General features: G+C 40.0%; 1 protein-coding gene across 3 annotated transcripts in view; it reads left to right on the forward strand.

Annotated features, from left to right (window-relative positions):
• The window catches only part of LOC142938690 (ubiquitin carboxyl-terminal hydrolase 2-like), a 42,653-nt gene that overhangs the window by 8,800 nt on the left and 8,853 nt on the right, over positions 1–25,000 (forward strand). For all 3 annotated transcript variants that reach the window (XM_076082024.1, XM_076082026.1, XM_076082025.1), the window contains exons 3-5: positions 2,629–3,515; positions 17,956–18,006; positions 24,267–24,390. In XM_076082024.1, coding sequence (XP_075938139.1) covers positions 2,691–3,515; positions 17,956–18,006; positions 24,267–24,390 — 1,000 coding nt within the window. In that variant the 5' untranslated portion in view covers positions 2,629–2,690. The remainder of the gene's footprint in view (positions 1–2,628; positions 3,516–17,955; positions 18,007–24,266; positions 24,391–25,000) is intronic.

The raw sequence follows: 25,000 nt of genomic DNA on the forward strand, positions 1-25,000 counted from the left end.
CTTGTTTTTTTGCAACCAGTGAACAGGAAGTGACCATATTTGGTCTGAGGAGGAGTGACGTAGAGACGGCGCGTACATCTCTGGTAGAGACCTGTCAATCACTGTGTAGCCCCGCCCTAAAGCATCCCCTGCTTTATGGTCTGTTTGACTCTAAATGGACCATAATGTACTAAATGAACATCATGCTGTATTGAAGAAGACTTGAAACTAGAGATTGAGACCATAAACTCATGTTTACAATGTTTACTGAGGTAATAAATCAAGAGAGAAGTAGAGTCATTTTCTCATAGACTTCTATACAACCAGAGGAGTCGCCCCCTGATGGACACTAGAGAGGATGCAGCTTCTTGGTGCTGTCAGCCTCTCTGGTTTAGCAGCTCTTCCACTGAGAGTCCTCGGTGTGTTTTTTATTCTTTGGCCAGCAGTGAGTGTTGGCACATCTCCAACACTCACTGCCTATCTGCCTACTCCAGATCCATAAAACTGAATTATTGATAAACCTGTTCACACAGAGAGAGAGAGAGAGACAGAGAGAGAGAGAGAGGGAGAGAGGGAGAGAGAGAGAGAGACAGAGAGAGAGAGAGAGAGAGAGAGAGACAGAGAGAGAGAGAGAGACAGAGAGAGAGACAGAGAGATTAAAGAAATAGGACACTCCCTCGCTGAACTCAACACCAGATACTTTTATTTATTCAGATGCTGGCTGTTCTGAACAAGAGCCTCTCTCCTAAGTCTCTCTCTCTCTCTCTCTCTCTCAGTCTCTCTCTCTCTCTCTCTCTCTCTGTGCTCTCCGCCCGGCTTCATCCCCAAACAGGAGAAGGGTCGGGCTTTAAATCTGAGATGTCAAAATAGCCAGTAGAGATTCTGCTCCGTATTTATATATATATTTATATTTATATATTTATATATATATATATATATTTATATTTATATATATATATATATATATATATATATTTATATATTTATATTTATATATTTATATATTTATATATATATATATATATATATATTTATATTTATATATTTATATATATGTTCATATATATATATATTTATATATTTATATTTATATATTTATATATATATTTATATATTTATATTTATATATTTATATATATATTTATATATTTATATATATATTTATATATTTATATATATATATATTTATATATATATATATTTATATTTATATATTTATATATTTATATATATATATATTTATATTTATATATTTATATATATGTATGTTGGAGTTGGTAGGAGCCGGTGGGTCCCAGTGGAGGGTTTTAGAGCTCACCAGAAGATGCTGCGCCGTCCTTCAGCATTAGATCACCTGAATAGTGGATCAAACAGCATGCTAGCTGCACATCTGTAGCTCATGGTCTGGTAGCCGTGTGTGGTCAGCTGTTCACTGTCAGCAGCATGGACAGACAGACACACGGCCATGAGATGTGTTCCAGAGATCTGATTCAAATAATCATTAGTTGATTTTATAGCATCGGTATATCATGAGTAATAAACCTTTTATACTTTCATTATTATTTTCTCTGAGGCTCTGGTGTTAGTATTCCTTCTTATACAATATTTTACATATATATATATATATATATATATACGTATAGATACGTATATATAAGTATATATATATACATATTATACATATTTTTACTCTATTGTTTTTTTTTCTTTATTAATAAAGTCTTTTTTCGTACCGTATCTTACCTTATACTTATAGGTACGGGGAGTTCTTTACATACATAACATGCACACAAATATTAAGTTAAAAGGTGAATGAAAAAGAGTCACATGAACCAGCACAGCACAGATTATAAGTCTCCTTTCCTTCATCAGTATTGCTCCCTAAGAGAGGTCAACAATGATTCCTCACAGGACAGATCACATCCTCATACCCGATGCTCCTCCTCCTGCTAGAAAATCACATTCTTGGTGTAACTTGGGGTTCATTTTGTTTGTTACTCTTCAGCACAATTACCACATAAAATGCTTTTTGTAGTGGGACCAGCAGCATCTGTCAGGAACTGAGAGCAGCATCAGCTGGTTGTAGCTACAGCTACACATGAGCCGAGCACGCACTGCTCTCTGCTCAACCGTGGCTTTAACTTCAGAAAATAATCCGTTATCTCTGTAGGTTAATAGAGTGAAGACAATTCAGATCCGTTTGCATTTACTACTGCTTTATGTGCCACACAGACATATCCTCAACTGTTTTCAGTTTGTGAATCGTGGAAGTTGTGAATTGATTTTTGATAACATAGAACACTGAAGCTAATGTCTTCAGTGTAAATGAGTGTAAATGGGTTCCAGTAATGTAAAGGAAATGAGATTAGCAGTAAAAGGGTTAAAGAGTGATAAGATGCTGCTATAATCCTTTAAATAACTGGACAATCAGTGGTACACGGTGAGCGTAGCATCACTTTCATGATGTTATGCCAGAAAAGTGGAAGTGTTTCAATCAGTGCTGCACATTCCTGAATCATTCTGTGTCTTTAAAAGCAGATTAGTGCTTAGTGGAGCACAGACGGATGCCGTTTGCTGTAGTGTAAACGTATTGATCCGATTGTTGCCCATGAGCTAATACTCGTGTCTCTGTTTTGCCGTTGGCTGCAGTCGATGCAGTCTTCCAGAGGCTCTCCCTTCTCTGTGGCTGAGAAACAACCAGCATCACCAGCATGTCCCGCGTCTCCTCCACCGCTAAGCGCTACACCAGCCCCTCCTCCTACACCAGCCCCTCCTCCTACACCAGTCCCTCCTCCTACACCAGCCCCTCCTCCTACACCAGCCCCTCCTCCTACACCAGCCCCTACAGCTCCTACAGCTCCTCCCTGACGCCGGGCCTCAGCTCCTACAGCGAGCGAGACCGGCTGTCCTCCTACAGGTCGCCCACCTCCACCTCCTCCATCACCTCCTCCTCAGGTTACTCCTCCTCCAGCTATCTGAGCAGCTCCGCCGCCCGCAGCCGCAACTACAGCACCTCCTCCTCAGACCCAGACCGAGGTCGGACCGTCCCGCGCACCGACATCCTCGGAAGCAGCAGCATCAGCAGCCGGCGGAGCGAGAGCCTCAGCAGAACCCCCGTCAGGAGCTATGGAGGCTCGGGGCTGAGCGGTGGGTCGGCCTACACCGGCTACAGTTCCTACTCTCCCTCTTCCTCGGCCCAGTCCAGCTACCTCTCCTCCTCCTCCTCATCCTCATCGGTGGCCTCCAGCATCGCGCTCAGCCGACGGAAATCCGTGTCCCAGAGTGACTTGAGCAGGGACCTGGCCTCCCTGGGCCTCAGCGATGCCTCCTCTTCTTCCACCAGTGCCCTGCGGAGCTACCGCAGTCGGGCCACCGACGTGGCCAACTCCTACGGCACCGGCTCCCGCCCGGGCTACTCAGGCCTGCTGCGGAGCTCCACCCAGGAGGCCTTCAGCAGCAGCAACAGAGGGATCAGCTCTTCGTCGTGGGAGCCGAGCAGTAACACGCTGTCCGACTCCTCCACCAGGGACTCCACGGTAAGACAACGTCCTCTGCTCTTACACATGCTTATTGGGGGATTCATGTCCAGGTGTTTCTTAATTTCTTTAGTTTCACACACACAGAGAAGCCCAACAATGCTTTGAGGCTTTCTTCGTAAAAATGACTCATACGTCAAGACATCTCACAAGTTGCCTTATTTTTCTCTTGATATCTTATTCTAACCGGAGGTCATTATTCCAGTAAGTAGCTCAATGGTTATGTGACAAACCAGCATGGACACCTGACCCTCTGTCTGACCCATCAGTCAGCTATAGCTTGCACCTCTCAGATGAGCCGGGTCTGCAGGCCACCGTCCTCATCTCTAAACTCAGTAAGAATGACCCGAGCGTCCACGTCAGAAAGCACAACTGACCCACTTCCTCCTCAGGATTAGTCCAGATAAGCGCTTACATGAGTGGAAGAAGAGGAGGAGGAGGAGGAGGAGGAGGAGAGAGTGGGTGGTAGGAAGGAGGAAGAGTGGAAAAGAGAATTAGTGGAAAGTGCTTTTCAGTGGATGTCAGGTAGTTAGAACCAATAACAAACATCTTTGGATTCACTTTACTATTAAAGGGGCATAAAAAAGAATTCAGTTGCACAAGTTGTTAATCAGATATGCACTTGTTCACATTCCTTCAACAGTTCTATTTCTGTGAATGTTTTGGTCACTCCAGTTATTGGAAGGCTCGTTCTCGTAAACAGGAACATGATTGGCTAAGTCATATAGAGAGGTGAAGTCCCGCCTCTTCCGATGTCCCCCATGGGACCTTATTTCAGAAGAAATGTGTGCAGAAGTCAACTGCGTTAGACATTGAACTGTGCCATGAATTAAACATATGAAGTTTCTCAATTTAAAAGATAATCTTGCACGTTAAGAAAGTCTCAGTTTGTCATAGATTTGTCATAGTATCTTTTACTTTAGTGTGAAACTGCATCAGTGAGCTACATCTCTCGTCTCGCACTATGTACACCAAGCTTGGCTAACTTAGCTATGTTCCAAATATAACGTTATATAATACCTTCTAGCTAGCTAACTTTATGTTCCAAATATAACGTTATCTTATGTCCTAGCTAGCTAACTTAGCTATGTTCCAAATATAACGGTATATTACCTTCTAGCTAGCTAACTTTATGTTCCAAATATAACGTTATCTTACCTTCTTGCTAGCTAACTTAGCTATGTTCCAAATGTAACGTTATCTTACCTACTAGCTAGCTAACTTAGCTATGTTCCAAATATAACGTTATATTACCTGCTAGCTAGCTAGCTGTCTTTATAGTTACGTATTTTCACAGCCGTATACTTCAACAGTTTAACTACAAAAATGTAACTTTCTTGATGTGTAAAAGTATCTTTTAAATTGACAAACATGATATGTGTAATTCATGGCACAATTCAAATGGGATTAAATATATATTTGTCCCTCGCCGTTGACCATCATTCATATTTTTTACAGGATTAGGAATACAGGACTGTCCTGCACACATCAGCCTTAAAACAATGTTGTAATGTTGGCATAGTAGATTTATTTTTTTGCGATTTATATGCTTTTCATAAAGAAAAGGTCTATAAAACATTGAAACAACATGAAAGTTGTGATCATTTTTGATCCTTTATTTATGAAGGACTAATTCTCAATGTTATGGTTCATCAGTGTGGATGCTCTCATTGTTAAAGGGTTAGGGTTAGTGAACATTTGCTGATTGTAAATTAAATATCTTTGAGTTTTGGACTGTTGAAACATGAAACATTTAATTATTTTCTGACATTATAAAGACTTAACAGCTAATCAGTAAATAGAGCAAATAATCAGATTGATAATGAAATGACTTAGTTGCAGCACTAATCAACCACATTAATGACTTACCGTTAAAAATAGAACTCAGAGTCGATTCAGCGCCTTTATTCTCACACGATAACAACAAAAGCCAAACGATCTGAATGTATTCTTATTCTGGCCGACGTCTGCTCAGATTAACGTGACCTTCACATCACAAACTCGTCAAAGATGAAGAAGTCTTTATTAATAAGAGGCTACGAAGATTTAAACCCTGGATAAAACAAGTCTTTGTAAAAAGATGCTGATTTGATTCCTAACAATAACTCATGTGTCAATATCAGCTCAGGTGATATCAGCTCATGATGCAGGTTCCTGCAGTGGAATTGACAAGCTTGAACTTGACTTTTATTCCCATTTAACCCCACCAAGCAATCAACACCTCTCCATCACGCAGCGACTGAGGAGTCACCAGCTGGACCGATAATGAACCCTAAGGTACATTTAATCACCCATAAAGATAAAAGACCCCGTCTGCAGAAAACAGCCCCATAGAGGGTCCTTCTCACGGGTTAAGACCTTATTGTGTCACAGATGTTGCAATAATGAAATATAGAATCTAAATAATATGATGTACACAGTCCAATGTATGGTTGAAAGCCTCTACTCCTCGTTCTCCTTCCAGGGTTTAACTCAACATCTTTGGTTTGATTGAAGGTCGAGTTGCCAAATATGTTCGATGAACTTTCTCTAGTTTCCTTCCGTTCTTCTCACTTTGTCCCAATCTCAAACGTACAATGTGACCTCATAATTTAAAGTGTGTTAGTATCCAGTGGAGTCCTACAGAATCACAGTTATAGTTTGATTTTAGCTCCCTCTCAGAAGCTTACAACACAAAAACACAGCAGAAACATAGCAGCTGCTGGTGCCTCATGGTGCTGTTCATCGAGTTCATCGTGTGTTTATGATGAAGCCAAGCTGGTTAACATGACTACTGCTGTTGTTTTTCTCCTGTTTCTCATGCGTGATATTCAAATCACACCAGGACACGAAAACAACAACATATTTCTACGGCTTCTCTAAACAGTAGATTTAGATTTACAGTGTTGGTGCATGCTGTGCTCGTCTTCATGCGTTTCTTAATATTCGTCAGATCTGGTTTTAAAATGAGGTACAGCTGGTATTAGCGGGTTAGCTCAAAGATGCTACACTCTGACAAACTCTTTACAAAGGCTCCAACCTTTCATATAATAATAACAATAATACATTTGTATAGCGCTTTAACGGGCACTCAAAGACACTTTACATGGTGAAAACAGAAACAATAGAAGTAGTTACAATACAAACTAAATAGATGACATAACGGCATAAGGAACAGCACAAACACATGCGTAACTAACTTCACAGGTTAAAGGCAGGTTTGAATATAACTGGTGGGTTAGCTTTTGAGTCGACTAGTTAACAATGCTAACCTTAGCGTTGGGATCGCCTACAATTCAAAACTACGCTTTAACCAACCAAGCGTAAAAGAAAATCACAGTTTATAACACCTCGGGTTTTATTTCGGGCCCATTCTCTCTATCAGTTGTGACAACGCTGCACTCAACAAACTCACTGTGGATCTGTGGAACAGCAGCAGTCAGGTGGTGAACACACTCTCAGCTTACTCACAGGTCTGTGGAAGAGATAAGAGTTTTATTCACCAAACTTTACACATTTACACAGACTTCCAGTAGTTTTACGTTCAGTAACAAAGTCACACACTTAAATAAATAAACTGATATGAAACATTCTTCTACACACAGCTGCTGACTCAGTGCAGCCCTGTTTATTACTGCTGTAGTCTCTTATGAACCAGAGACAGGTCCTGGTGTCAGCTCTCTGTGAAGACAATAGAGACCTTTAGCTCACTCTTTTGAGGACTTTCTAGACTTTCTGTTGAGTCAACAATATGTTTAGACTGTGCGGCTGACGGCTTACAGTTTGATTAAAAAAACGAAACAACAAAACGACAGGGAGCTTTACTTTGTTCTTTGGCAGCTCAGTTCTGTAAGCTGCTGTTATGAGTTGGCTTGATGTGGTTTGTGGGTCAGTGTGTGACTCGTTTATCAGAGCAGCTATTTTAACATCACACCGAGGCTGTCGTCAAAAGGACCTAGGATACTGATACTGGGATCAAAAGAAGGCGTTACATTCTCTGTACTGTGAGTACTGCAGCAGCCCAGATGTCCTCTTCCCTCCGTTCTTCTAGAGGTCCTAAACACTTCTATGCCCGATAGGGAGTCTGCATTACCCACAATTCATAGCGACGTTAAACACGGGGGTTACCGGTGGAAGCAAACAAGTTAATGGATTATTATTCAGCGTGAGACTCGCATCACGATCAGACAGAACTCTGGTCGTCTCAAACACAATAAAACCCTCACAAGTAAGTTCATCACAACATGTGACCAACAAGCAGAACATCAGTCTGTGATGTGATGTCATAGGTTAGTGATGTCACACGGTAGTGATGTCATACAGAGTTTGATCAGAAGAACAGGATCATCACTGAGATCATTGTTGAGCTGAGAATGGATTTTAGATATTTTAGAACTTCTTGTGTTGCTGCTCAAGAAAGAATATTTGTTAACAAACAAGAATAATAAAGTTGATTCTTTTCTTAATTATTCTCTTATACTTTTACAATATAATCAAAAAGAACCAATAAGTAGTATTGATAAGAGTAGTAGTATTAATAACATCCTAACGATCTCCACCAGCTCCACAGGCTCATCAGCTGTTTGGCACTTTTGCCAAAGGGGCAGTTTTTTAAATGCAGGTGAATGATTGTGCAGCACACTTCAGCCTCAGGTCTGATGTCCAGAGGTAGAGAGTCTCTCTCCCTCTCCCTCTTTAAAACCCTCCCACATACATGTCATCAGAGTCAGCAGGGTAGGGAACGCTATGCACCTTCAGGTCTGACTCAAGCCCTTCAGAGGAACATGTTGGGTTTAAATTTAAACCCTGGAGTCTAATGGGCCTAATCTATCTGAGGGACTAGAGCAGATAACCTCCTGGATATCATCGCTCTGCTTTACACCAGACTGCTGCACATCAGCTATCACAATACAAACATTGACCTTTTGTTCCGTCTCTCACGTTGAAGTTTTCCACCTCAAGGATTTACACGCACACACAGTTATGAAGGAATGTGCTCGCTGGTTATTTGTTGTGTACACACTCTTGAGTTTGGATCATGAGATTACTGCTGAGGACGTGTTGTACTTCTCTCACTTCTCTACCCTGTAAACCAGGAATTAACGTTGCACCGACATGATCAGTAGCTTATTTATTTATATATATATATATATATATACAGTGGGGGAAAAAAGTATTTAGTCAGCCACCAATTGTGCAAGTTCTCCCACTTAAAAAGATGAGAGGCCTGTAATTTTCATCATAGGTATACCTCAACTATAAGAGACAGAATGAGAAAAAAAAAATCCAGAAAATCACATTGTCTGATTTTTAAAGAATTTATTTGCAAATTATGGTGGAAAATAAGTATTTGGTCAATAACAAAAGTTCATCTCAATACTTTGTTATATACCCTCTGTTGGCAATGACAGAGGTCAAACGTTTTCTGTAAGTCTTCACAAGCTTTTCACACACTGTTGCTGGTATTTTGGCCCATTCCTCCATGCAGATCTCCTCTAGAGCAGTGATGTTTTGGGGCTGTCGCTGGGCAACACGGACTTTCAACTCCCTCCACAGATTTTCTATGGGGTTGAGATCTGGAGACTGGCTAGGCCACTCCAGGACCTTAAAATGCTTCTTGAAATGCTTCCCCACTGTATATATATATATATATATATATATATATAGATGTGAAAACAAAGGATCAGTCGAAAGTCTTTGGCTGTGTCTGAAATTTTGTGCACAGTTTCATTATTTTGTTTTTATACAATGGAGGAAAAATGCAATACAGCATTTCTTTCGCCACAAATGTCGCCACAGACGCCCAGTTTGTAGTACTGCTGATATATAGATATTGCAATACTTTCATCGGTCATCAATCACAACAGAGAGGTGACGTACTGTAGTCAACAAGGAAAGAGAAATCATTTAAGATCCTGTTTGAATTGTGCCATTAATCACACGTATGATGTTTGTCAATTTATAACACATTTAATACTTGACTTGTTTCTGTACAGTTCTTGTATGAAGGTAATAAAGTAGTTTATGAATATGAGATATGAGTTTACAGCTAATTAAAACCCCTCCTGGTCACAGTGGAGGTTAGTTTGTGGTGTTTTGCTGGTTACACTCGTCGTCTTTTTGATTCTTCACAGTTCATTTTGTTTGTCCGCCTGCAACGAACACGTCGACCATAAACGCTACGATATAAACCGCGAGTAAAAACAAAGCCGATAATATCTTTTGAATTGACAAACATCATATTTGTAATTAATGGCACAATTCAAATAAGAACAAATAGTTATTTGGCTCTCATCATTGACTTTCATTCATATTTTTTTCTCTAAAATAAGCTCCCATGGCGGGACTCCTCCTCTCTATTGCCTCACCTCAGCGATAGACAGACATTTATTTAGATGAAAAGTCTTCAACATTGACACCTTTAGGACTGACCTTCATGAAGAGACAGCAGATCCTGACACACTGCTTATTCATAATTAGGCCTGTTTGGTATTTACTCTGAACTCCACCGCCTGTGAGTCCTTCTCATTAATAAGGAATCTTCTGTTAAAGAATGTCAAAAACATCCGGTTTCAGAGTCATCAAGTGCTCGTAGTCAGCCTTGTCTAACACTGTAACACGCTCAAGCTAATATGTCCTTTAACAGTTCTATTTTGGACTTTCCCAAATGGTGAAATATTCTTTAAAGTGAAGTCAGAGCTTCATGTGTTAAAGCTGCATTCTCTCTAGTGACCATCAGGGGGCGACTCCTCTGGTTGTATAGAAGTCTATGAGAAAATGACTCTACTTCTCTCTTGATTTATTACCTCAGTAAACATTGTAAACATGAGTTTATGGTCTCAATCTCTAGTTTCAAGTCTTCTTCAATACAGCATGATGTTCATTTAGTACATTATGGTCCATTTAGAGTCAAACAGACCATAAAGCAGGGGATGCTTTAGGGCGGGGCTACACAGTGATTGACAGGTCTCTACCAGAGAGTATACGGTGTCTCTACGTCACTCCTCCTCAGTCCATATATGGTCACTTCCTGTTCACTGGCTGCAAAAAAACAAGATGGTGACGGCCAAAATGCTGAACTGAAAGCTTCAAAATCTTCAAATCAGCTCACAAACCAACGAGTGACGTCTTGATGACTGCGTCCACTTCTTCTTAAATACAGTCTGTGATTAAGACATTAAAAAGAATGTACGGTTGACATTTATGATCGTTCACTTTTAATATATTTCCACACTTTCCTGTGGCACTGTATGAAATTGATGCGTGAGCTTTACTTATCATTAATTAGTATAGGTATCAATAATATATATTTAACAAAAAGCATCTGTATTTTGAATTAATTCATCGGCCATATTTGATGTTTTCCCAGAGGATCTTTTATTGTATTCATCCTCTTATTGTGACAAAGTGAAACAGACCACTGAACCCCTGGTGGACCACCAGAACCTCATTAAAGACCCCTTTGCATTGATCCAGTTAAACAGCAGTGTGTCTTATACTATAAGACTTATAGTATAAAGCAGGACCAGGACCAGGAGGCTGTAGTCCTCTGTCATAGTCCTGGAGGAGGAGGAGGAGGAGGAGGAGGAGGAGGAGGAGGAGACAATAGTCCTTCAGGCTGTTACGACGCGTGCAGAAGGATGGACTCTGACGTATAGAGCTGGAGGCGGCCGATGACGTATGTTGTGGGGGCGGAGCTCCAAGTCCAACCTGAAACGCAATATGCATTTATTACCATTCTTACAGAGCAAACGCCGAGTTGCTGCTCACCTGTTCAGTGCTTTTTTACCTGTGTTTTATCGGCCTTCCGTACTGTTAGTAGCGTCATTTAAAGGGACAGTGCAGGGCTTCTATTCGGCGTGATTGTGTAGTGTGAGCTCGGTTCCGTTATATGAATGAATTAGCTCCGGTTCCTCCGTTAACATGCCGAGCATGCGACAGTCGTCGTACACGGTGACCGTACCGGAGGAGCCTCCCCCGGCTGTGGCTGCTTTCCCGTTCCTGAAGCAGGAGATGCGGAGAAAGGGCAGCGTGTCCGGCTCCGTGCTGGTGTCCACGTTCGTGGGGCTGCTCATAAACCAAGCCAAGGTAAGAGACGGTGCACCGGACTACCTTCACTAACAGAGCAATTCAACGTTATTCCGGTAAATATGTATGTATATACAGCGCGTTAAAGCTCGGTAGACTCCAGTGATGGTGCTTTGTGAATCGTCTGGTTTGAACTATGAAACGAGTCCTTTATGATTATGATAAATAGTTATTCAGTAATAGTCAGTGTGTGTAAATACACACGGTGGTAATAAGCAGAGTGAACGGAGGCCTACTGTAATATGTTAATACCAACAATAACTAAGTGGTCACATGATGTTGAATGTATTAAAAGCTCATTATTTCACACCGTTTGAGAGGTTATATTTCATGTTCTGTGACTGGGCACTACAGATGTTATAGGAGAGTTTTCATTACAGATGTTCCTTCCCTGGTGATGGTCAGCATCTTGTCAGTTTTAGGTTGAAGTGAGTCATTTTGCAGAGGTAAGCCGCTCTTTTAAGCCGCTGTTCCAGGATCAGTAAGGCCTGCACCGGCAGGTCACTGGTTACATAACCGGCGTTTAATCCTCCTCATACATTACAGCTGCTCTTATGGATCCCACTGTAGGGCTGTGATGGGGATACATAACCAAACTATCCGCTCTCTACGCGCTGCATGAGGCCTCTGGCTGTTTCCATACGGACACACATGTAGGTCTGAGTAGGACACAAGATACTGAGAACCCGTGTGTGTGTGAGCCAGTTCAGAGGATCTATATGACGATCATTTATGTAGCTTCCTGCTTCAAATATCTCCACAGGTTGGAGGAAGCTTATGAAATGATTTCCCCTCATGTTAGAAACGCTTTTTAAGAATAATTTAGAGAAATGCAGGACAAACTCCTGATGAACCAGGTGGACTATGTGGAAGACAAAGAGTAAAGGCAAGGCAGGTTTATGTAGATTTTATTATTATTACGTTATGATGTCTGTAATTAAAGGACAGAAAATGAACCAAATAAATGTAATCACTCCATAAATGATATGCTAATGAGCGATATGTTGTTCTACTGATGGGGTTTAGAATACATCCTGATGTCTCTTAAAGCTCTCGTTACTGATGGAGCTTCAAATCACACCGTCAGTGTTGTTAAAGTGAGATTTAGAAGCTGACTTGTCAGCTGTATTTGTCCTAATATAACAACTAGTGTGTGTGTGTGTGTGAGTGTCTGTGTGTGTTAGCGTGTGTGTGTGTTAGCGTGTGTGTGTGTGAGTGTGTGTGTGTGTGAGTGTGTGTGTGTGTGAGTGTCTGTGTGTGTTAGCGTGTGTGTGTGTGAGTGTGTGTGTGTGTGAGTGTCTGTGTGTGTTAGCGTGTGTGTGTGTTAGCGTGAGTGTGTGTGTGTGAGTGCGTGTTAGTGTGTGTGAGTGTGTGTTAGCGCATGTGTGTGTGTGTGTGTGTGTGTGAGAGTGTCTGTGTGTGAGTGTGTGTGTGTGTGTGTGAGAGTGTGTGTGCACGTGTTAGCGCGTGCGTTTGTGAATGCGTGTGTGTGTGTGAGTGTGTTAGCGTGTTAGCGCGTGTGTGTGTGTGTGTGAGTGTGTGTTAGTGTGTGTGTGAGTGTGTGTTAGTGTGTGTGAGTGTGTGTTAGCGTGTTAGCGCGTGTGTGTGTGAGTGTGTGTTAGTGTGTGAGTGTGCGTGTGTGTGTGTGAGAGAGAGTGTGTTAGCGTGTGTGAGTGAGTGTGCGTGTGTGTGTGTGAGAGAGAGTGTGTTAGCGTGTGTGAGTGAGTGTGTGTGTGTGTGTGTGAGTGTGTTAGCGTGTGTGTGTGAGAGTGTGTTAGCGTGTGTGTGTGAGAGTGTGTTAGCGTGTGTGAGTGTGTGTGTGAGAGTGAGTGTGTGTGTGTGAGTGTTAGTGTGTGAGTGTGTGTGTGTGAGTGTGTGTTAGCGTGTGTGTGTGAGAGTGTGTGTGTGTGTGTGTGTGTGTGGAGCTGCCGTGTGCCAGCGTTGTGTAATGAGGAGTCACATTAGACCACACGCTCAGCAACGCTCTCTGTTGTGTTGTCTCTGTCCACCTGCTCCTCTCCTGTCTCCTCCTCCTCTCCTCCTCCTCCTCCTCTCCTCCTCCCTCACCCCATGCATATGCATGCTCCTGGTGTGTTCATGTGTGAGTGTGTGTAGAGCTCACGGTGTATCGGGTGCGTGTGGTTTTCTGTGATGGTCGTGCAGATGTTTGTGCACAGTTATATCATATTTTACACATATTACTGGATGATTCCATATCTCAAAAACACAAATATTGACAATTTGTATAGTTTATTATTATTATTATTTTATTTTATTTGTTGTGGCTCAAGGTGGGGCGGCACCCTACCGCCCTCTATCGACCAGCCGCCACTGATGTTTTCAGTGTTTCATCACCTGAAAATGAGAGCTGTTATGTTTTTGTTTATTATTATTATTATATCTACATACTTAAAGGATTAAAACATTTATCATTTCACAAATAAATATGTATTATATGCTGGTTTATAACTTACTCCTTCCCTTATGTAAGCCTTCTTCTCAGTTTGTTCAAATGTCAGAGATGGAGAGCTACGCTTATTGATTTATTTGTATTTCTTTATATATATACTACAGTAAAGTGTGTGTTCCTCCCTGGCATTAACTGTCAGTGGGAGTAACTTGGTAGTGGATGTTTGGTATCATTTCTGAGGCGCTGTCACGTTGTTACACATTAGTGTGTGTGTGTGTGTGTGTGTGTGTGTTTGTTTGTTTGTTACACATTAGTATGTGGTGTGTGTGTGTGTTTGTGTGTTTGTTTGTTTGTTACACGTTAGTATGTGGTGTGTGTGTTTGTGTGTTTGTTTGTTACACATTAGTATGTGGTTATTTTCCGTCTACTTTGTGTGATCCTGCAGTAAGCTGTGATGAGGCCTCAGTGTGACGTCCACACAGCCTGTTAGCAGTTAGCTGGCCGCTAGTCGCTGGTAGTACACTGTGCTGTTCCTGAGGGTGAATCATTGGTAGTACACTGTGCTGTTACTGAGGGTGAATCATTGGTAGTACACTGTGCTGTTACTGAGGGTGACATCTGTTAATGTTGGATTTAAGAGCAGCTCTTTGTTCACTTGTTTGCTAGTTAGTCTGGTTTCATCCTCTGTGTGCTCTGTAGATAGAAGAAGTAAATAGGTTTCACAGTTAAGAGCCAACGCTGAGTGTGTGACTGTGTATGTGTGTGTGTGTGTGTGTGTGTGTGTGTGTGTGTGTGTGTGTGTGTGTGTGTGTGTGTGTGTGTGTGTGTGTGTGTGTGGGGCTGCTAAAGGGCTCCATTCACCACAGTGGAATTGACAGGAAAGCAGGATTTAGATAAGCCATGTTTAATTAAACTGTAGGTTTTTCCACTCAACACGCTGACTCTCCTCCTCCTGAGTCACAGCCAGATATAATATATATATATATATATATATAATATATATATATATATATATATATAATATATTATATATATAATATATATATATATATATATATTATATATATTATATATATATATATATATATAATATATTATATATATAATATATATATATATATATATTATATATATATATTATATATATTATATATATATATATATAAATATACGTTGGTACATAGAGGGTGATAAGAAGCTGTACTTGGAGGGACTTAGGACCCAGGGGACTGTAGGACTCCATGCTTCACTGTAGGTGAAGCATGGAGCCTGTAGTCTGTACCGGGGCAGTAACCTGCATAAGGAAGTTATGCTAATACAGAGTTGAGTTAAGAGCAGTTTGTTCTCTCGTGCTTATATGTTCCTTTAAAAACACCACAATATGTGTTTTGATATTGTCACGATCCTGTAATGAGACCATCGCGTGTGTGTGTGTGTGTGTGTGTGTGAGAGACAGGAGGGGGGCCGACGGTGACGGGGGGGTGGAGCGGCAGCAGCAGGAAGTGACGCCACACACACACAGCTGTTCACCGCTCGCTGCCGGTTCTTGTGTTAAAAATGTCGCTTTATAATAAAAGAAAAACCTGCGTTAACGCGCGATAATATAATTGTCGGTGCTAATGAATGAATGCGTTAACGCGATAATAACGCGTTAACTTGCCCAGCACTAGTACATATATGTGTGTGTGTGTCGTCATTACTAGATGAGCTGCAGGCTCACGCCACTAATGAACAGACCAACATGCTGCTCGTCCTGTGCACCTCCAGAGGAACAGCTCACACAGCTCCAGTAGAAGCACAGCTGATCCTTTAGAGCTGAACTATCGACGTCTTTATACGAACAACGGGCCCAAAGAGAATCGTCTCTTTACTCTTTGCTCTTTGCTCTGCACAACTTTTAAGCATCTTCCAGCTTCTTGTTTTGGTTTCCAGGCGTCACATTTTGTGTTCCGTCATCTCTGTAACTAGCAGCAGCTGTTTTCAGTGATGAACACCTGATCAGCACCAACCATCAGCTGGTGAACACAGAGGAGCATTGAGCAGATAGAGAGGAGTGGAGAGTGGACTCCAGTGATGATGATGATGATGATGATCTTTAAAACATGAGTCAGCTATAAACCTTTGGCTTTTGTACTGTTTCTCAAACATCTGCATCTGAGGTCATGTCCCTGATGTTTTCTAGCCCAGTGGATTCATCTGACTCATGCATGTCCTTTAATCAGTAGTTAAGGTGTTACTACTACATGTTGATCAATCAGAGCAGCGCTGTGTTGGTCCTCTCTTCCATGAGACAACATTCAGTCTGTTTGTTTAAAGTCAACCAAATATCAACACTTATGAATTGATTGGAGATGAACTGGAGCAGAAGGGATTCATACGCACAGTAGAAGAACAGAAACAATCTTTAAAAGTCCTCCGTTCGCTGCATCAGAGATCAGGTCCGTCCTCTGTGAAGGCAGAGCTGGGACCCTCTGGCTGGGGTAATACTCTGTGGTGACGTTGAGCCTCAGCTCTCCGGCTGACCTCCTCGTGTTGACGCTCAGCAGGCTGAGGATTCTCTCACCGAACACTCATATATCACGACGAGTCACCTCGAGTCTCTCCAGCACCGGGTACAGACGAGGTTACATCACCTGACCGTCTGTCCCAGGACCCCAGAACAGACTCGAACCAGAAGAAGCCAGAAGAGAAGTGCAGCAGATGTCATGTGAGCAGAACGATACATAACAGAGACTCAGACTCGGACTAACACGCCTTTATGCTCCGTCTCACTAATTACAGCTTTAAAACCTCATGTTTAACTTCCTGTTTGATGTAGTGAGTGCAGCGTTGCATGCTGGGAGCTCCTCTCAGTAAAGGTGCGTTCCTTCAGCACAGGTGAGGCTGACAGCCGGATGGATCAGGTGGCTGCTGCTCAGGTCACCTCTCTGCTCACCTTCACACCTCCGGTGTTACCATGAACACAGATATTACTTCTGATTCAGGAACCATGAAAGAAGACGTGATCAGTACGAGACAAAGACGGTTGTCCTCGTCTCCTCGTTCCTCAACCCGCCCACACGCTCTTTCTTCTACTGCTCAGTTATATAACCAGCTCAACTTATTACGTAACCAATGCACCCGATGTGATGACATAAGTTCTGCAAAGCATTCTGAACTCGTTCCTGAAGTCATGATGATGTGCTTTGTCTGTCGTGTGGCGCTGAGATGAAAACTCTTTATTTGGTTGTTTTTGGAGAGTCTGAGCCGATTCTGTGTTTTCTGCTGGTGATCAGATCTCAGTCATCTGTGCAGTTATTACCAGCTGACTGTAATAAAGACACAACACGCACATTTAAGTGTCTTTGTCACGTGTCTGGGTTCCCTCAGGATACCAGCAGAGAATGAATCCAGCAGGGGTCACTTCAGACCACGCTGTAGCTCCTAGAGAGCAGCTGATGGTGACGTTACACTCCTCACAGCTCTGAACCAGGAAGATATTGTGTTTGAGTGGCTTAGTTCTGCTCATGAATACGGTTCTTCATGTGCTCCTTCGTGTTTGCTTAACAAGTTGTTAACGGAGGAAGTAGTTCCATCATTTCTGAACTTCTCAATCTAAACGTAAGACTTGGTGGTGAATGAGAGAAAGAATGCTGCCAACAGTATCTACAAGTATTCATCAGAGTATTTCAGATCACAACTACTTCATTCATCTCTCACTGATCAGTTTGAGGTGAAACTCTGCAAACAAAGGTTGAATGTTATTCATGCACATCAACACAAGAATCAGACAAAACGATAGAACGCTTAAACACAACCACAACTCATCATAACATGGGTTGTGATTGTTGTTGCTGCTCACATGACTTAAACCAGACTCTGATGTTTATGTTCAACCCGCTCGGTGCTCTTGGGTATAAATACAGTAAATATAGTTCTCATGTCAGATTATAAAGTCTAAATATTGTGACGTTTGTCTTTCAGAATTCAAAGAGTGTCCAAGGCCTGGTGGGCCTCAAGAACCTAGGAAACACTGTGAGTACATCAGCAGACGTTTATATATTCATATATATATATATATATATATATATATATATATATATATATATATATTCATATATATATCTATATGAATATGAATATATATATATATATATTTACACACAAGTCTAATCTGTCTAGAGATTCTTCATTACCCATAATCCATCTGGTGTTACTCACAGAGTTAAAGACTGGTGGTCCAGCAGAGTGTCTGTCTACCAGGCAACAGGATCCTAAAATAAACAGTGTGTGTGTGTGAGTGTGTGTGTGTGTGTGTTACTGTGTGTGTGCGCATGTGTGTGTTACTGTGTGTGTGTGTGTGTGTAGTAACCTAATCACAGAGCTCTGGACTCTGGACCAGGGAGGACTGGTTCTCTCTCTGACTGGTTTGATCTCACCAATCATCACGTGTCCCAGCAGAATGTGTCTGTGTGTGTGTCTGTGTGTGTGTCTGTGTGTGTGTGTGCGTTATTTGTCTGATGCCTTTCATAAATATTAGTGGTTATATATTTCCAGATGTGTTAATTGCTCAGTCATGATGAAGGTTTTACATTTCTTGAGTCTTTGATGAGCAGAACTCTGAGTCTCTAACAGATGAGATGATTTAAAGTGTGTTGTTGTTGTTGTTGTTGTTGTGTTGTTGTGTTAACAGATGAGATGATTTAAAGTGTGTTGTTGTGTTGTTGTGTTAACAGATGAGATGATTTAAAGTGTGTTGTTGTTGTGTTGTTGTGTTAACAGATGAGATGATTTAAAGTGTGTTGTTGTGTTGTTGTGTTAACAGATGAGATGATTTAAAGTGTGTTGTTGTGTTGTTGTGTTAACAGATGAGATGATTTAAAGTGTGTTGTTGTGTTGTTGTGTTAACAGATGAGATGATTTAACGTGTGTTGTTGTGTTGTTGTGTTAACAGATGAGATGATTTAACGTGTGTTGTTGTGTTGTTGTGTTAACAGATGAGATGATTTAAAGTGTGTTGTTGTGTTGTGTTAACAGATGAGATGATTTAAAGTGTGTTGTTGTTGTTGTTGTTGTTGTGTTGTTGTGTTAACAGATGAGATGATTTAAAGTGTGTTGTGTTGTTGTGTTAACAGATGAGATGATTTAAAGTGTGTTGTTGTTGTTGTTGTTGTTGTGTTGTTGTGTTAACAGATGAGATGATTTAAAGTGTGTTGTTGTTGTTGTTGTTGTTGTTGTTGTGTTGTTGTGTTAACAGATGAGATGATTTAAAGTGTGTTGTTGTGTTGTTGTGTTAACAGATGAGATGATTTAACGTGTGTTGTTGTGTTGTTGTGTTAACAGATGAGATGATTTAAAGTGTGTTGTTGTGTTGTTGTGTTAACAGATGAGATGATTTAAAGTGTGTTGTTGTGTTGTTGTGTTAACAGATGAGATGATTTAACGTGTGTTGTTGTGTTGTTGTGTTAACAGATGAGATGATTTAACGTGTGTTGTGTTGTTGTTGTGTTGTTGTGTTAACAGATGAGATGATTTAAAGTGTGTTGTTGTGTTGTTGTGTTAACAGATGAGATGATTTAAAGTGTGTTGTTGTGTTGTTGTGTTAACAGATGAGATGATTTAAAGTGTGTTGTTGTGTTGTTGTGTTAACAGATGAGATGATTTAAAGTGTGTTGTTGTTGTGTTGTTGTGTTAACAGATGAGATGATTTAAAGTGCGTTGTTGTGTTGTTGTGTTAACAGATGAGATGATTTAAAGTGTGTTGTTGTGTTGTTGTGTTAACAGATGAGATGATTTAAAGTGTGTTGTTGTTGTGTTGTTGTGTTAACAGATGAGATGATTTAAAGTGTGTTGTTGTGTTGTTGTGTTAACAGATGAGATGATTTAAAGTGTGTTGTTGTGTTGTTGTGTTAACAGATGAGATGATTTAAAGTGTGTTGTTGTTGTGTTGTTGTGTTAACAGATGAGATGATTTAAAGTGTGTTGTTGTGTTGTTGTGTTAACAGATGAGATGATTTAAAGTGTGTTGTTGTGTTGTGTTGTTGTGTTAACAGATGAGATGATTTAACGTGTGTTGTTGTGTTGTTGTGTTGACAGATGAGATGATTTAAAGTGTGTTGTTGTGTTGTGTTAACAGATGAGATGATTTAAAGTGTGTTGTTGTGTTGTTGTGTTAACAGATGAGATGATTTAAAGTGTGTTGTTGTTGTTGTTGTTGTTGTGTTGTTGTGTTAACAGATGAGATGATTTAAAGTGTGTTGTTGTTGTTGTTGTTGTTGTTGTTGTGTTGTTGTGTTAACAGATGAGATGATTTAAAGTGTGTTGTTGTGTTGTTGTGTTAACAGATGAGATGATTTAAAGTGTGTTGTTGTTGTTGTTGTTGTTGTTGTTGTGTTGTTGTGTTAACAGATGAGATGATTTAAAGTGTGTTGTTGTTGTTGTTGTTGTTGTTGTTGTTGTGTTGTTGTGTTAACAGATGAGATGATTTAAAGTGTGTTGTTGTGTTGTTGTGTTAACAGATGAGATGATTTAACGTGTGTTGTTGTGTTGTTGTGTTAACAGATGAGATGATTTAACGTGTGTTGTGTTGTTGTTGTGTTGTTGTGTTAACAGATGAGATGATTTAAAGTGTGTTGTTGTGTTGTTGTGTTAACAGATGAGATGATTTAAAGTGTGTTGTTGTGTTGTTGTGTTAACAGATGAGATGATTTAAAGTGTGTTGTTGTTGTTGTTGTTGTTGTTGTTGTTGTGTTGTTGTGTTAACAGATGAGATGATTTAAAGTGTGTTGTTGTGTTGTTGTGTTAACAGATGAGATGATTTAAAGTGTGTTGTTGTTGTTGTTGTGTTGTTGTGTTAACAGATGAGATGATTTAACGTGTGTTGTTGTGTTGTTGTGTTAAAAGATGAGATGATTTAAAGTGTGTTGTTGTTGTGTTGTTGTGTTAACAGATGAGATGATTTAAAGTGTGTTGTTGTGTTGTTGTGTTAACAGATGAGATGATTTAAAGTGTGTTGTTGTTGTGTTGTTGTGTTAACAGATGAGATGATTTAAAGTGTGTTGTTGTGTTGTTGTGTTAACAGATGAGATGATTTAAAGTGTGTTGTTGTGTTGTGTTGTTGTGTTAACAGATGAGATGATTTAACGTGTGTTGTTGTGTTGTTGTTGTGTTGTTGTGTTGTTGTGTTGTTGTTGTGTTGTTGTGTTAACAGATGAGATGATTTAACGTGTGTTGTTGTGTTGTTGTGTTAACAGATGAGATGATTTAAAGTGTGTTGTTGTTGTGTTGTTGTGTTAACAGATGAGATGATTTAAAGTGTGTTGTTGTGTTGTTGTGTTAACAGATGAGATGATTTAAAGTGTGTTGTTGTTGTGTTGTTGTGTTAACAGATGAGATGATTTAAAGTGTGTTGTTGTGTTGTTGTGTTAACAGATGAGATGATTTAAAGTGTGTTGTTGTGTTGTGTTGTTGTGTTAACAGATGAGATGATTTAACGTGTGTTGTTGTGTTGTTGTTGTGTTGTTGTGTTGACAGATGAGATGATTTAAAGTGTGTTGTTGTTGTTGTTGTGTTGTTGTGTTAACAGATGAGATGATTTAAAGTGTGTTGTTGTGTTGTTGTGTTAACAGATGAGATGATTTAACGTGTGTTGTTGTTGTGTTGTTGTGTTAACAGATGAGATGATTTAAAGTGTGTTGTTGTGTTGTTGTGTTAACAGATGAGATGATTTAAAGTGTGTTGTTGTGTTGTTGTGTTAACAGATGAGATGATTTAACGTGTGTTGTTGTGTTGTTGTGTTAACAGATGAGATGATTTAACGTGTGTTGTGTTGTTGTTGTGTTGTTGTGTTAACAGATGAGATGATTTAAAGTGTGTTGTTGTGTTGTTGTGTTAACAGATGAGATGATTTAAAGTGTGTTGTTGTGTTGTTGTGTTAACAGATGAGATGATTTAAAGTGTGTTGTTGTTGTTGTTGTGTTGTTGTGTTAACAGATGAGATGATTTAACGTGTGTTGTTGTGTTGTTGTGTTAAAAGATGAGATGATTTAAAGTGTGTTGTTGTGTTGTTGTGTTAACAGATGAGATGATTTAAAGTGTGTTGTTGTTGTGTTGTTGTGTTAACAGATGAGATGATTTAAAGTGTGTTGTTGTTGTGTTGTTGTGTTAACAGATGAGATGATTTAAAGTGTGTTGTTGTGTTGTGTTGTTGTGTTAACAGATGAGATGATTTAACGTGTGTTGTTGTGTTGTTGTTGTGTTGTTGTGTTGACAGATGAGATGATTTAAAGTGTGTTGTTGTTGTGTTGTTGTGTTAACAGATGAGATGATTTAAAGTGTGTTGTTGTGTTGTTGTGTTAACAGATGAGATGATTTAACGTGTGTTGTTGTTGTGTTGTTGTGTTAACAGATGAGATGATTTAAAGTGTGTTGTTGTGTTGTTGTGTTAACAGATGAGATGATTTAAAGTGTGTTGTTGTTGTTGTTGTTGTTGTGTTGTTGTGTTAACAGATGAGATGATTTAAAGTGTGTTGTTGTGTTGTTGTGTTAAGAGATGAGATGATTTAAAGTGTGTTGTTGTTGTTGTTGTTGTTGTGTTGTTGTGTTAACAGATGAGATGATTTAAAGTGTGTTGTTGTTGTTGTTGTGTTGTTGTGTTAACAGATGAGATGATTTAACGTGTGTTGTGTTGTTGTTGTGTTGTTGTGTTAACAGATGAGATGATTTAAAGTGTGTTGTTGTGTTGTTGTGTTAACAGATGAGATGATTTAAAGTGTGTTGTTGTTGTGTTGTTGTGTTAACAGATGAGATGATTTAAAGTGTGTTGTTGTTGTGTTGTGTTGTTGTGTTAACAGATGAGATGATTTAACGTGTGTTGTTGTTGTGTTGTTGTGTTGACAGATGAGATGATTTAACGTGTGTTGTTGTGTTGTTGATGTGTTGTTGTGTTGACAGATGAGATGATTTAAAGTGTGTTGTTGTGTTGTTGTGTTGACAGATGAGATGATTTAAAGTGTGTTGTTGTTGTTGTTGTGTTGTTGTGTTAACAGATGAGATGATTTAACGTGTGTTGTTGTGTTGTTGTTGTGTTGTTGTGTTAACAGATGAGATGATTTAAAGTGTGTTGTTGTTGTTGTTGTTGTTGTGTTGTTGTGTTAACAGATGAGATGATTTAAAGTGTGTTGTTGTTGTGTTGTTGTGTTAACAGATGAGATGATTTAAAGTGTGTTGTTGTTGTTGTTGTTGTTGTGTTGTTGTGTTGACAGATGAGATGATTTAAAGTGTGTTGTTGTTGTTGTTGTGTTGTTGTGTTAACAGATGAGATGATTTAAAGTGTGTTGTTGTTGTTGTTGTTGTTGTGTTGTTGTGTTAACAGATGAGATGATTTAAAGTGTGTTGTTGTGTTAACAGATGAGATGATTTAAAGTGTGTTGTTGTTGTTGTTGTTGTGTTGTTGTGTTAACAGATGAGATGATTTAAAGTGTGTTGTTGTGTTGTTGTGTTAACAGATGAGATGATTTAAAGTGTGTTGTTGTTGTTGTTGTTGTTGTTGTGTTGTTGTGTTAACAGATGAGATGATTTAACGTGTGTTGTTGTGTTGTTGTTGTGTTGTTGTGTTAACAGATGAGATGATTTAAAGTGTGTTGTTGTGTTGTTGTGTTAACAGATGAGATGATTTAAAGTGTGTTGTTGTTGTGTTGTTGTGTTAACAGATGAGATGATTTAAAGTGTGTTGTTGTTGTGTTGTGTTGTTGTGTTAACAGATGAGATGATTTAACGTGTGTTGTTGTGTTGTTGTTGTGTTGTTGTGTTGACAGATGAGATGATTTAACGTGTGTTGTTGTGTTGTTGTTGTGTTGTTGTGTTGACAGATGAGATGATTTAAAGTGTGTTGTTGTGTTAACAGATGAGATGATTTAACGTGTGTTGTTGTGTTGTTGTTGTGTTGTTGTGTTGACAGATGAGATGATTTAACGTGTGTTGTTGTTGTGTTGTGTTGTTGTGTTAACAGATGAGATGATTTAAAGTGTGTTGTTGTTGTGTTGTGTTGTTGTGTTAACAGATGAGATGATTTAACGTGTGTTGTTGTGTTATTGTTGTGTTGTTGTGTTGACAGATGACATGATTTAAAGTGTGTTGTTGTTGTGTTGTTGTGTTGACAGATGAGATGATTTAACGTGTGTTGTTGTGTTGTTGTGTTGACAGATGAGATGATTTAAAGTGTGTTGTTGTTGTTGTTGTGTTGACAGATGAGATGATTTAAAGTGTGTTGTTGTGTTGTTGTTGTCTTGCTGCAGTGTTTCATGAACAGCATCCTGCAGTGTCTCAGCAACACCCACAGCCTGAGAGACTACTGTCTGCACAACTCGCACCGCAGAGACCTTAACAACAACAGCCGCACCAACACGGCCCTCATGGAAGGTGAGAGACGGGGCCCTCGGGGCCCCTAGAGGCCACAACGTAGCACTGATGAGACCACTTCCTGTTTACCTGAGGACCAGATCCACATCGTTACTAACACGGTTCTTATAGGTCCAGCATTAAGAGAACTAGTTGTGTCTTTAGTTCACCATCAACATGAAGACGACATCAAACAGAACCAGAAGCATTAGAAGGTGAAACCTCAGCCTCTCACCGACTCCAGAGGATCAGACGTGAAGCGGTTAATATGTGGTGGAAGTGAAGACGTTCTGCTTCCATTCAATGGATGAAACATCACATTAACTCTTTAGAGTAATTATACAAGTGGTTTCATGGTGTCTTCCTTCGTTGTTTCATGACTCAGTAAAGAGATCAAAAGGTCTGGAGTGGAGTCAGAAGGTTGGATTCACATTTGGTAGCCGGTCCTTGGACCTCACACAGGAGAAGAGAAGGAGGTCGTTATGAGGATGGAAGAACTAAAGAACATGAAGCAACATCAACGCTTCATGTCTTAGTTGAGTTAGTTGAGTTAGAGCTGAGCGGAGGAAGACGCCAGCAGCAAGCATCAGATGTAGACACATCTTCTTCTTCTTCTGCTATTTCAAGCACA

This window comes from Anarhichas minor, unplaced genomic scaffold, assembly GCF_050575085.1.
Source record: "Anarhichas minor isolate MPS153535 unplaced genomic scaffold, ASM5057508v1 ptg000088l, whole genome shotgun sequence".
Lineage (NCBI taxonomy): Eukaryota > Metazoa > Chordata > Actinopteri > Perciformes > Anarhichadidae > Anarhichas > Anarhichas minor.